Genomic DNA, 12175 nt, shown 5'->3' with positions numbered 1-12175 from the left:
CCAATGATCTTTCTTTCAACTCACCCCGCTTTAAAAATCTATTGTTTAAACAAGCTTCAAGCCTGTGTACGACGTGTACATGACTTAGTGTCAAACGGTGTCTGAGAGGAATCACAGCCTGAGGCTCTAAGAGATGAGCCTCAGGCTGTCAACCACTACTCCACGTCTGGACTACAGCGGAATCGTTTGTCAGTCGGTGTGGCAGACCTGTGAATAATTAGTAAATAAATGAGTGTTGTTAATGATACGTTGTAATAACATGGTGCAGATGGGGGCGATTAATCTGAATCATTCTGTAACACACACACACACACACACACACACACAGGTATTTCACATACATTTTCTTTAATTCGTCAACATGAATGGTATGATTAATTGCTTTCCTGCTCAAGAGTAGGATCAAGACATGCATACAAGAAAAGGTCAGAATGAATTCTGACCTTTGAATGAACATTGAAATTTAGCAGACTAATACATTGTTAGTGTGCTTTCCAGGTCACTTAAGTGACGTCCAGATACGATCGGATTAGATTCATTCGTTGAACACGGCCAGGTGTTCCCAGACGTCCTCATTGCATCATTCTCTCATCCCGGCCTCCAGCCGCTTGTTGTTGTCTCGGAGGTGGTCCTCTGCTCTCAGGAGGCTCTTGGTCTCTACCAGCAGGGCAGGCAGACTGGACGACCCAAACTAAGTAAGGACGCAAAAGACCAAGAGTCATTCATTATTTCATTATCACATTAGAGGAGACCGGATTGGCCCGACCGATGAGTGAACTACAAGGGACAATTCAAACCAATCAAGAAAACAATTATGAAACGTAGAAGTAGCCTCATTAGAGTCATCTCCCTGAACATGTCAAGCCACCAGTCTGGGCGTGAAGTCGTTTTTTGTGACGGGAGCCACACTTTTCCTCTCATTATAAAGGCTCTGTAACCAATGTGGTCGTTTTGGCTAACTTCCTGTTTGTGTCTGCAGTTAACACTCCTCTCCCTCCTCTCCATATCAACGTGGCTCTGGCACGACGGCAGACGGTTTTACCTGCTCTGCCTATTTGTTGTCAAGCTATTCCCGGGAACGCCGGAATAGGGAGCGTTGCCGCCTCCGCCACCGGCAGTCGACATTAAAATCCTGCCGACTGTCCCGTGAAGGCCCAAGTAGGACCGAGTCTGGTTCGATAGTGCTCTTCCCAGGTTGGATAAAGAGGGAACGGGTTGCCAGATTTTTCCTGTTTATTGCAGAGCGGAATGATTGGAAAACCCATCATACTGACCAAACACTGCGTCGGCGATGTCTGTCGGAATATAGCTCTATCCAATACTCTTTTTAACACATTCATCTAGATAACTTTCGGTTTAACTAATTGAAAGCTGTAGATGTACGTTGCGTAGAGTCTTTATGGGGCTCATGTGGGAAGTCTCCCCACATGGACCTACAACCGGTACTCTTCAAATCGGACCCACCTGCTCTTTCTCCGAGGGGTGTGCCCGTCTGTGGGCCAGGTATCGTGTGGTCAGGTCTCCGAGGCCCTGCAGGAAGGAGAAGCCTCTCCGGACGTTGGCCAGTCGCTGCCTCAGCTCCACCTTCTCCTTCCTCAGCGAGCCCAGCTGCTGCTCCGCCCTGTCGGGAGTGGTCCGAAGACGTCAGAGAACACGCCTGCTACGAGCTAACCCGCACGCTACGAGAACACTGTAGAACGTCGGTGTGTGTCTCTGTGCTGACGTTCCTTAGTGCGGAGACAGGCCAGGGCCTCTTCAACTGATAAATGGTGTTATTTCCAAGTTGGAAAGGAAAGGAGGAAAGGAAGGGATGTTGGAAATTCCAACATCCCTTCCTTTGTTTATGGCCCTACAAGGATGAACCCAATGGCCGGTCCCAGGCCGTCTGGGTAATAGCCAGGGTCATATTCCTTATCAAGGGAGGAACTGCATCTGTTCTTTTGTGATTCATGCTTTACTTTGTATAATTCTCAGCCCAAACTTTAGTTTGGTCAGAAGCGGTATCGACAGCCAAGGAGCATCTATCCGACGCTCTGATCCAACCTATCAAGCTGCCTTGATTTCCACTTCAAGATTAATACTGCTGTGTTCTTTTTGGAAAAAGTCTGCAGAGTCAGGATCGCATTAACTAACTTTATTTGATAAAGTTTGGACTAGTCTCTATGAAGCAAAAGGAGGGGAATTGTATGGGCACGCGTGGAGATACACTTCTGGCATTCTGAAGGATGCGTTACGTGGAGCGTTCTGGCCCATTGGGCTATGTGCTGTGCCTTATCTACTGGGCAGGCGTGGACCGAGTTATGTGCTCTGTTTGGCTAAGCATGATGCTGAATTCCTGCCTCCTGGATACCAAATGTGTCTCTATGCGGGAATTACACATGTTTTTGTGGCCTTGAGCATCTGGGTCTCTCATACATCTTTACTGCTCGTATCTCTAGAATTGACACATGACGAATGGCCTCCTGTATGAGCTGGACGCCTCCCTAGGCTTAGGATCCCTCCTTAGCATGAGAAAAAAGCCTCTTAATTGGCAAGGGCTTATGTGGCCTGTTGGTATGAATGGGTGAATTATGTTACAATACGACGAAATAAGCTGAAATCTAAAACACACCGGGCTGGCAACATGCAGCCTCCATGGGGCCACTTCGTCAAGACGTTGTGTTGTTACTATTATTAACTATCACACAATATCTGTAATTGATGCATTTTACTGCAAATACAGACTCGTTTGTCAGTGACTTCACTCTGAGGAATCTTGTCAGGTATGGTTCGCGGTTATTAACGGGAGAACTGGTGGGATCTCAGAACTCACCTGAACCGCTCATACTTGGCATCCAGCAGTTTCTGTGTCTTTGCTTTGATCTTTGAGTTCACCTGTCAATCACAGAGGAGATCAAGCCTTGAGGGACGGGAGGGAACGCACTGGACCAATGCCATTGTTACCCCAGCCACTGATTTCCATGGTTACCTTGGCGTTGTCCCTCTTCAGAACCCGCAGCTCCTTGGAGGCGGTGGTCTGGGGGGGGGTCACAGTGTTAATGTGTGTTTGGCTTTGCTGCTCTGTGCGTTGGCGGCAGGGCAGTGAGTACCAGCTTTAACAGTCCCCCACAGGAGGCCAGGGACATAGCGCTCACCCGCTCAGTGAGGTGCCCCTCCAGGGTAGAGGAGAACGAGTCGATGGCGCGTCGCACGGCCGTCGACTCCACAGACTCCCTTCCCATGAAGAATAAAAGGCGGGTTAGTCATCCATGTTGGTTAATTCAGGCAGAGGGACGCCAGAAGCTGTTTAGGGCACCAGTATCTCAAATTACGATACAGATAACCTCTTCATTACAGATCATCCTGAAAACAGTATGTGCCCCAACAAATACATTCATATACTTTAAGGAATACCATGCATGGTATTAAAGCATATTGCATTTTAATTAAATTGTAACAAAACACACCCATTCCCCGCTAACTATGTGTAAAATACATTGGTCCGATATCATGAACATTCATATCAATAGGATCATATGTTAGGTACAGAAACCATATGAAACGGCCTGGAGGCCAACCTGAAGAACAGGACGTCTCTGTGTCTCCTACTCACACACCATCCTACCCCACTAAGTCTACGTGTCCCCTACTCAGACACCATCCTACCCCACTAAGTCTAAGTGTCCCCTACTTACACACCATCCTACCCCACTAAGTCCACGTGTCCCCTACTCAGACACCATCCTACCCCACTAAGTCTACGTGTCCCCTACTCACACACCATCCTACCCCACTAAGTCTACGTGTCCCCTACTCACACACCATCCTACCCCACTAAGTCTGTGTCCCCTACTCACAACCCATCATATGACCATTATTCGTTGTGCTGCACTCAAAACGTTGTAGTTGGAGACAAAGTTGGGACGTGTTACTCCAAGGGGCTGGAGAGAGCCGTGCCCCCCCCCCACCAACCCCACCCCCTAGGTTGAATGACTGACTTGTATGTTTGGCAAAGGGACAGGAAGCTTTGCAGCACCATGGACGCGTCGGCCCCTGCAGGCCCCCGGGACCTCTCCCCTGGCCTGTCTGTCTGTGAGACAGTGGGCTCAGCGCCGCCATCTGGGAGGAGGGGCAGAGAGGAACACAGCCAGCGTTGTCTACCGTTACCCTTTCCATTTAGCACTTTAATGACCAATCGCTTGGATTGAAAGTGTGTTGCGTGTGTTATAAGCAGGTAGGGGCTTTGCTTTGTTTGCTGCTCCAGAATGCACACAGGATAAGGGTTAAACTGGGAATCCAACAGTGACATCTGGCAACATTCAACAGCCATTCAACCTGACAGTCATATAAACAGGACCACAGGGGACGGGGAGCCGACCTGGAGAGGAGGACGTCCTGGCTAAGTGCCGCTGGCGGTCAGCTGACTGGCCGGAGGAGGACTTCCTGGTGCGGGCCCTCTTGGGACCAGGGGACTAAATACATGAGAGAAGAATATCAACACAACAACAAAGCAACCCCCGGCGGTATCCATTGGCCTGCCTTTTAGATCCGGCCCTGAGTGGTTGAAGGGCAAGGCCCCTTCCCACAGTCAGGCCCTTCCATCTCCGAGCCCGAGTGCTTCTAAAAGTTGATCAGGACTCAGTTTCTAAATAATTTGATCGTGCCTCTAGGTCCTTCAAAGATGTGTGGATGTCTGTTATAACGGTGATTCAGGCGCATCGCTTTGTAAAGTAGGAACCTCTTAGAATGTCTACATGTTATTACATCTTCCACTAAGCATTTATTCTAGGCACACCGATGTCTTCCGTACATGCTAAATAAACCATTGGTTGAAAACCAAACTGCACAGAAATTGTATTCAATGTTTTATTAAGAATCAACACCTCAAGCATCACAATCAGACCATCTTAACAACCACTCTCTTACCGGTGTCTCTGAGCTGCTGGACTTTCTGTTTGCTGATTTCCCCCCTCTCTTCCTCTCCTCCTCCTCTGCCCCCGCTTCCTTCCCTGGTCTGGGAGAAGAGAAGCGACACACAGAGGGTAAGCACAGGGAGCAGGGTATCCACGCTGGGTGGGACGGATGCAATGGATGGACGGATGTCCTACCTACTCAGAAGAACATTAGTGTCACACAAAACATCAAGGGAGGGTCAGTCTCTTCGTAGCGACAGAGCCAGTGTGTGCTACTTTGTTGCGAGCCCATATGAGTGAACCAGGCTAACTGACCGTACCTGGCTACAAACGTCAGCTGCAGCTGCCGGCTAACCCTCTTGGCAGTCGTCTGTCTATCTGGGGCTGTGACCCTAGGTGAGGCCTCCCGGGGAGCTGGGGCTCGGGGTGGTGGCCGGCTCCCTCTGGCGGGGCGAGGACCAGGCACCCTCCCTAAGCCTGGGCCTTTCCTTCTCCTCTCCTCCTCCGTGATCCCTCCTGCCTTCTTTCGGGCGGGCTTCCCCCCTCTCCTGCCAGGAGCGTTATGTATCGGCAAGAGAGTGATGCTTCATTTCAACAGAGATATCTCCGCCTCGCTCTCTTTCGCAACGCATTGTGAAACTGTGTGTTGAAAGATTGGAAACTGATGCCAAACTGTTCCAAATATAATGGTAGATTGGGAAACAGGATCAGGCTGAGCTAATGAAAGTGTTTTAACACCACTGACTTAGCCAGTCTCAGGAAATGAAGATAAAAACAACAAGAACATGAACAATTTTAGATTTTGCCCTTCACTACTAGGTCAGTGATGTAATGCACCAGTGTGTGAGGGGACGAGTGTGTAATGGGACGAGTGTGAGAGGGGACGAGTGTGAGAGGGGACGAGTGTGTGAGAAGGTGTGTGAGGAGACGAGAGTGTGAGAAGGTGTGTGAGGAGACGAGTATGTAATGGGACGAGTGTGTGAGGGGACGAGTGTGAGAGGGGACGTTTGTGTGAGAAGGTGTGTGAGGAGACGAGTGTGTGAGGAGACGAGTGTGTGAGGGGACGAGTGTGTGAGGGGACGACTGGTGAGTGAGTGTGTTATGCCGCGTTCACACTGAACACATCCGTCGACAGATCTCAGTGACTTCGCATGGGGCGCTCTCGAAATGCATTGTGGGTCCATCCATTCCGTCGGCTCCGTACTTTTCAGGCAGCGACGGATCTGTCGGCCAATCAGTTCGCCTTACCCATGCGTCAGACACGCTCTCCGTCCTCCGTCGACAGACATGTACAATGTGAACGCGGTGTTAGTGTGTGTGTGAGGGGGTGAGTGTGTGAGTATGACTCTCTCGCTGTGTCGTATAGAAAGATGTAGCATCACATTAATTATGGGGGATTTGACACAATATAAATGTCAGGATATGCTTGTGACTTCAGAAGACCAGTCTAAACAGTCTCACCGAGGTTCCTTACAACGAAGTACGTCGAAATGTAAAGTATGTTATCCGACTAAAGATCGTTTTATTCCTTCGCTGAATTTTAAACCTGATATTTGATGTATTTTCGGCACATTGATCGGCATATATTCTCATTGGAAATAATTAAGACTACAAACCCAGACATCACGGAATAGCTCCATTGTGTTGTAGATGCAGCATGAAAATAAAATGAATGATAACATTCAAGTATTGTGCAGCCCCATGACAAACAGACACAACTTATTGATGACACTTTTTGGAATCCAGCACCCAGCCTTGGTGGGGATAAGATAAGAGACTACTCTAAGGCCGCGGCTACACCAGACGCGGAAATTTTGCTTTGCGGACGCGGTATGAACGCAGCAGAATTCGAAACCGTTGAAAGCAATGAGAGTGGCTACACCAGACGCTGAAACTGAACGTACCGCGCCGACATCTCCGCGTGGAAAATTAAGACATAGACTGGTTTCTATATTTATTATTTTCCGCAAGGTTTGCGTGGGCCTTTTAACATAGAGTATGGTAATAAATCAATGAAATGTAATGAAAACCATTATATATTTTGCTGTGAATAATGAGGGAATCAATAAATCTGATTATTTCCCAAAACCCTCGAGAGCTGTTACTATGGAGATTTAACGATTTTAACGATTAAAGCATTACTTTTCTGTTTGAAGACGACAGTGTATAAGATAGATAGTATAGGCCTACGTAGACACTGTAAGTATATAGATAGCAAGTAGGCCTAGATAGTTGATAGTTCAAGAATGGATGATTATTTATTAATTCATGAAGTTGAAAAACGAGTAGGCCTACAGCTTTACGACCACAGTGACCTGAAATATAAGGATAAACGTCAAAGAGATGCCGGGTGGAGAGCAGTTTCGGAGGCAGTTGGCATAACTGGTGAGTAACTTCTATACTATACTTCTATAGCCTACTATAAGCAGCTATTGAACTGGACCATAGTAATACAGAGATCAAAAAAGATAAAGGAGCCATTTTTAACGCGTCCAGTGTAGCCGGTTAATTAAAAATTTCCGCTTGGTGAACGTTCTATTTCCGCACGAGTGAATTTCCGCGTCTGGTGTAGCCGTAGCGTAAGGGTCCCAGAGGGAGGAGCCGGTGTAGATGCTCTTACCCAGCCGCCTCTTTCTCCCAAACACTCTTCCTCTTCCTCCCGCTCCTGTCTCCCGGCCCGGGGCCTTCCTGACTCCTGGGGGACGCCGCTGGCCTCTGCTTGGCCCCCGCGGACGGTGCAGCCTTCCCGGGACCTCCTGCTCTTCCTCCCACTTTCTTTTCCACCTTCTCAGCGGGTCGGGACACCTCCTCCTCCTCGTCCTCCGGGAGTCTGAGGTCTTCCTCCAGAGCCGTGCTGTGGAGAGGGTAATCTAGGCAACCGCAGCATCAACAGTCAGGCAGGGGAGACGTTTTTTTGACCACTGACTTAGTTTGAGGGAACACGTCAGGAACAAGGCTGTTTCCGAGTGTGCGGGTCGCTCACCAGAAGTGCCGTGTGGTAATCTATCCAGGATACTGGCCCGCTCTATGCTGGACTCGTCCAGGCTCTCAGGCTCCAAACGTTTCTGGAGAACAGGCGGAGGTCTTGTAACCTTCAGTCCACAAGCTACGCTAACAAGCCAATGCCAGGTGACCGCCACCGTGACCATCTCAGCCCAGGATGTTTGTTTACTGAGCACTGGTGAGCATTTATAGGACAGTAAGGCTTCATAAAACCTGCAGTCTCTCCAACGCGACACACACACACACACACACACACACACACACACACACACACACACACACACACACACACACACACACACACACACACACACACACACACACACACACACACACACACACACACACACACCTCGGCCAGATGGAGAGGAGCTTCAGCCATCCTGGGTCCCTGCTTCTTGGGTCTGTGAAGCCAGGAAACATTTTGAGTCAATGTGAACAGGAATATTAAAGAGCTGCTTAAACTAACTAATTAACAAACCAATAAAAAAAAAAAAACAGGTGTTAAACACGGTCTGGCTGTTCGGTACCCACAGTATTTGTTTTGATTAAAGTTATAATTATATTATATAACTTATTGTAAGAGCCATGTTTAGTAAATGTCTAGTTTGCATAGTTTGAGTTATTGTTTCTCTTAATTAGGATTGCATATCAGCATGGACCCATAAGGCTTCCGTATAGTCATGACGTCAAAAATAGTGAAATAATGTGCGGGAAACACAAAACTTAAGAGTCCTACCGTCTTCTTACCAAAGCTAGTCAACACCGTTTTCTGACTCTTATTTGGATTTCATGGCTTTGTTGGTTTTGTTCCCTGAGACTTGTCATGTTTGGATTCAAGCTCATTGCTTCTTTGGGCTTACCGAGGGTTGTGAAGAACATTGGAAAGACAACGCTAAACTTATAATTCATAGTACATAGCAGTGAACAACATACCCCATCGCTATTATGAACGGCGCCGCCTCAAGCTTTCAGACCAGCATTTCCTCCATAATAGTGAAATGCATTTAAAATGAACAACAACAACACTGTATGGCTTCTGGTCGCCTGGACCGTACCACTGAGCTGAGGAGGGGTTCCCGCTAAAGCCTTCTAAAGTCTGGTCTGTACCATTTCTTGGTCTTCTTCTTGCCGGGGTGGCCAGTGGTTAAAAGCGTCGACATGTGACACTGCCCCCCGCAGGATGACCAGGAATTACATCAAACCAATCAGAAGCACAATCAGAAATATTTTATTGGTGCGTACCTGATTCACGTTAGAGTTGCCATCTCCCTATAATCTAAATATAAGAATAGAAAAATAAAAAGAAAATACTAAATAAGAAATAAGGTTATACAAATATGCACTCGACTTTGTATTATATAGGCTACAACATAAAACAACAATATAACAATCTTACAACAAAGAAATATTGATGTTGAGAAATGGGCTTAGACTGTTTTAAAATGAAGGAATAGCGTATTGTAGAGTTGAATCATAGCACACAGTATTGCAGAGTTGTATTATTGAATTATTGCACAAATATTGTGCAATAATACATAATACATTACACTTTAATGTATGTAGACCGGGGACACACCATGGAGTGGGTGGAAGACATGTCCAGGATGACACGTAGAGCTAGACTGGAGATCTATTGCAGATATCTGTAATGCAACATTCCTATTCAAAAATAACATTTCAGGTATCAACAGGGCAATTGTTGACATAGATTATTGGAAAATAAATATATCATAAATATTGTGAGGTAAATATAATACAATGTTTTGGAATAGTTTCAAAAATAGTGCATTCCATTAGGGTTTACATTGTAATTCTTTCCATAGACGTTTTTTTGTGTCTGCTTAATAAACAAACTTGTATTTTGTCCTGGCTCTCCGTTCCTCTGGCACTGCAGTAATTTGGAGAAAAATTCTACCTAACCAATGGTCAGCTTCTCCGTTGTTTATTTTTTCTTTATTTTTCTAAAATGTTGTGTACAACACATAATATAAAGACAAAGACGTTTTGAGTGTAAATCCACTATGAAAGAAACTGAATCAATCAAGCATTATTATAGTATTTAATGTATAAAGGATCATGTGCTAAAAATGATATCATATAATAAAGCCTAATTATATAGAATTATAATACAGGCATTAAAGCCACGCTGTAGATAAAATGCACCTTGTCTGTGAAAGAATATTTTCAGACCCTAATGCGGGGTAACGCTGGTTCGCTTTTGAAATACAGTTAAAATCACATTGTGCATGTTATCAAACTAGGTCTATATCAGGTTTGTAAACTGAGTTGTTGATCAGATTTCTGATGAATTCGAAAGGGTATGAGCATGGAGAAGAACACACAACATAGCACACAACACACATGAATACAGTTTTTAATATTTATAAAAACTGCCAAATCCCCGAGAGCACAATAAAAGAAAATGTTAGCACAACAATCATATTTGGATTTGTAAGAAAAAAAAAAAACATTTAAATGTGATCTTGGCCGACAAGACAATTTCAGCAATTTCTTTGAACAAACAATACTTTCCGAATTACAATAATTAGCTATAGTTCCTAGGAACCTTTCATACAATAAAAAGCTGTCTTCACCTCTATGATAAATAAATGAACCCAATGAGCTCCAGTGAAGGAGTGAGTAAATATATTTTAATCTCTAATCTGTCACATCCCTGATTTGGACCTGAGCACCACAACAAAACTACTGAGCACTGTGCCGAAACACATGCTTCAATGTCTCTGTTGTGGCCCTCCACCTCAACAAAACTCAAACACTACTTTAAACCACCTTTCCAAACGAAACAACCTGGTTTACATGACACTTGAGAATTGATCTTAGGTGTAAGAGAAGAAAGCATTCAATATGGCTGGTAAATATATTTAATCCCTGCTTGAGAGAATCCCTTTTGAAGAGTTTGTGCCCACGAGATCCACAGTGTGGTTTAGCAGCAAGACGGCCGTCCCTGATCCAACAGAGCAGTTACCGGTGTTGCCAGATTGGGCAGGGAAATCTGGCCCAATCTGGCAACACTGGCGATCACCCGCACCGTATTCCCTTTAGAAAGCCCTCACAGTTCCTATGAGACCCACCGACACACCTGATTCCTAGTCTACGCATAATGCTGTGTATAGGCCACGCCGAAGAGCCTCATTCACATCACAGGGCAGCTCGTCTTCTGTGCCGTACGTCTAACATGACCCCACCCGGACCCCTGTTCCCTCACGCGCTGTGACTTGAAACAATCCAGGACCAGGAGTGTGTCTGTGTGTGTGTGTGTGTGTCTGTGTGTGTGTGTTTGCATTTTCATCTTTATAATGAATTGCCGGTTCTTTGTGCTCTTAGCATCCTTCGGCTAGGGGTCCCCCAACACGCCCCTCCTCCTACATCCTCACCCCGGCGTACAGCACATCGATCTGGGCCCTGAAGCGCGCCTGCAGCTCGGTCCTCTTGGCCTTCAGCGTGGGGGTGAGCAGGCCGTTCTGGACGGAGAACATCTGGTCGTGGACATGGATGGCCTTCACCTGGAGGACAGGGAGGCATGGATCAACATAGGCACCCGCACGGACCCCTGCAGGACCCAGCCAGCAACTCGTTGGTGCGTTCTTGAAGGGAGCGTGATGTCAGCCGCGGTATTCACACATCCCCCCCTTCACTGACACACACACCTCAGACTAACGTTAGTGGACCTTTTAGGGGGTCAGGGTTGCAAATTAGTCTTGACTAGAAACCTGTATGCATGGCATCTATTTTATATTTGATATGAAACGATGCACATTGTATTTGTTCCTGCTCAATAAACTTCTAGATAAAATAAATGAATAACTTAATCGACAGAATGTTTGCATTGGTAGGTTGATTGACTGCTGACGACGTCTACATTACTGACGACTACCTGCTCAAAGGACTTGAGGCCTGCTTGCTTGCCAATGGTCAGCAGGTCATCCAGGATGGCTGCCTTCACCTCCTGGGAGCACAGCAAGGGGAATTAAGAAGAAGCTGAAAATGATGTCACATTCAGATCATTTATGTTGTTGCAGATGTTTACTCGTCTATTAACCATAAATTGATTGAGTACAATTACTTTAATTTCCCCAGTATTTGCTTTTGAATGATTGAATTCAAACAAATCATATGTACATCTGATAAACTTTAGGTTCCAAATTAATGTATAGAAAACACATGATGTCAATGAAATTATGGTAAAAAAGCATACTATCAGCCAGCCGTAACTTAGAAAAAAACGTTTTATGTGTGTGTGTGTTTCTCTGTGTGAG

The 12175-nt window shown here is 46.0% G+C and overlaps 2 protein-coding genes across 7 annotated transcripts in view; both read right to left on the bottom strand.

Moving 5' to 3' along the window:
* Positions 1-329: 329 nt before the first annotated feature.
* On the bottom strand, positions 330-9988 carry cenpu (centromere protein U). Of its 4 annotated transcripts, XR_003978365.1 has the most exons (14): positions 8832-9988; positions 8248-8299; positions 7876-7957; positions 7513-7762; positions 5213-5440; positions 4906-4993; positions 4358-4451; positions 3978-4098; positions 3135-3213; positions 2969-3016; positions 2813-2874; positions 1465-1621; positions 1043-1229; positions 330-691 (listed from the first exon to the last, which is right to left on the bottom strand). XR_003978365.1 is itself a non-coding variant. In XM_030369022.1 (13 exons), the coding sequence occupies exons 1-13, from the start codon at positions 8834-8836 to the stop codon at positions 581-583; spliced, it is 1377 nt and encodes a 458-aa protein (XP_030224882.1). In that variant the 5' UTR covers positions 8837-9005; the 3' UTR covers positions 330-580. The 4 variants fall into 4 exon arrangements, 3 of the variants coding, with proteins under 3 accessions (XP_030224882.1, XP_030224883.1, XP_030224885.1); XM_030369022.1 differs by lacking the exon at positions 1043-1229 and having other exon boundaries at positions 8832-9005; XM_030369023.1 differs by lacking the exon at positions 1043-1229 and having other exon boundaries at positions 8646-9004.
* Positions 9989-10256: 268 nt separating this feature from the next.
* Positions 10257-12175, bottom strand: part of LOC115552720 (long-chain-fatty-acid--CoA ligase 1) — an 18806-nt gene continuing 16887 nt past the window's right edge. For all 3 annotated transcript variants that reach the window (XM_030369021.1, XM_030369019.1, XM_030369020.1), the window contains exons 19-20: positions 11794-11865; positions 10257-11422 (exon numbers count right to left, since the gene is read on the bottom strand). In XM_030369021.1, coding sequence (XP_030224881.1) covers positions 11282-11422; positions 11794-11865 — 213 coding nt within the window. In that variant the 3' untranslated portion in view covers positions 10257-11281. The remainder of the gene's footprint in view (positions 11423-11793; positions 11866-12175) is intronic.

Source organism: Gadus morhua, chromosome 10 (assembly GCF_902167405.1).
Source record: "Gadus morhua chromosome 10, gadMor3.0, whole genome shotgun sequence".
Lineage (NCBI taxonomy): Eukaryota > Metazoa > Chordata > Actinopteri > Gadiformes > Gadidae > Gadus > Gadus morhua.
This window is presented reverse-complemented; position numbering and strand designations above follow the sequence as displayed.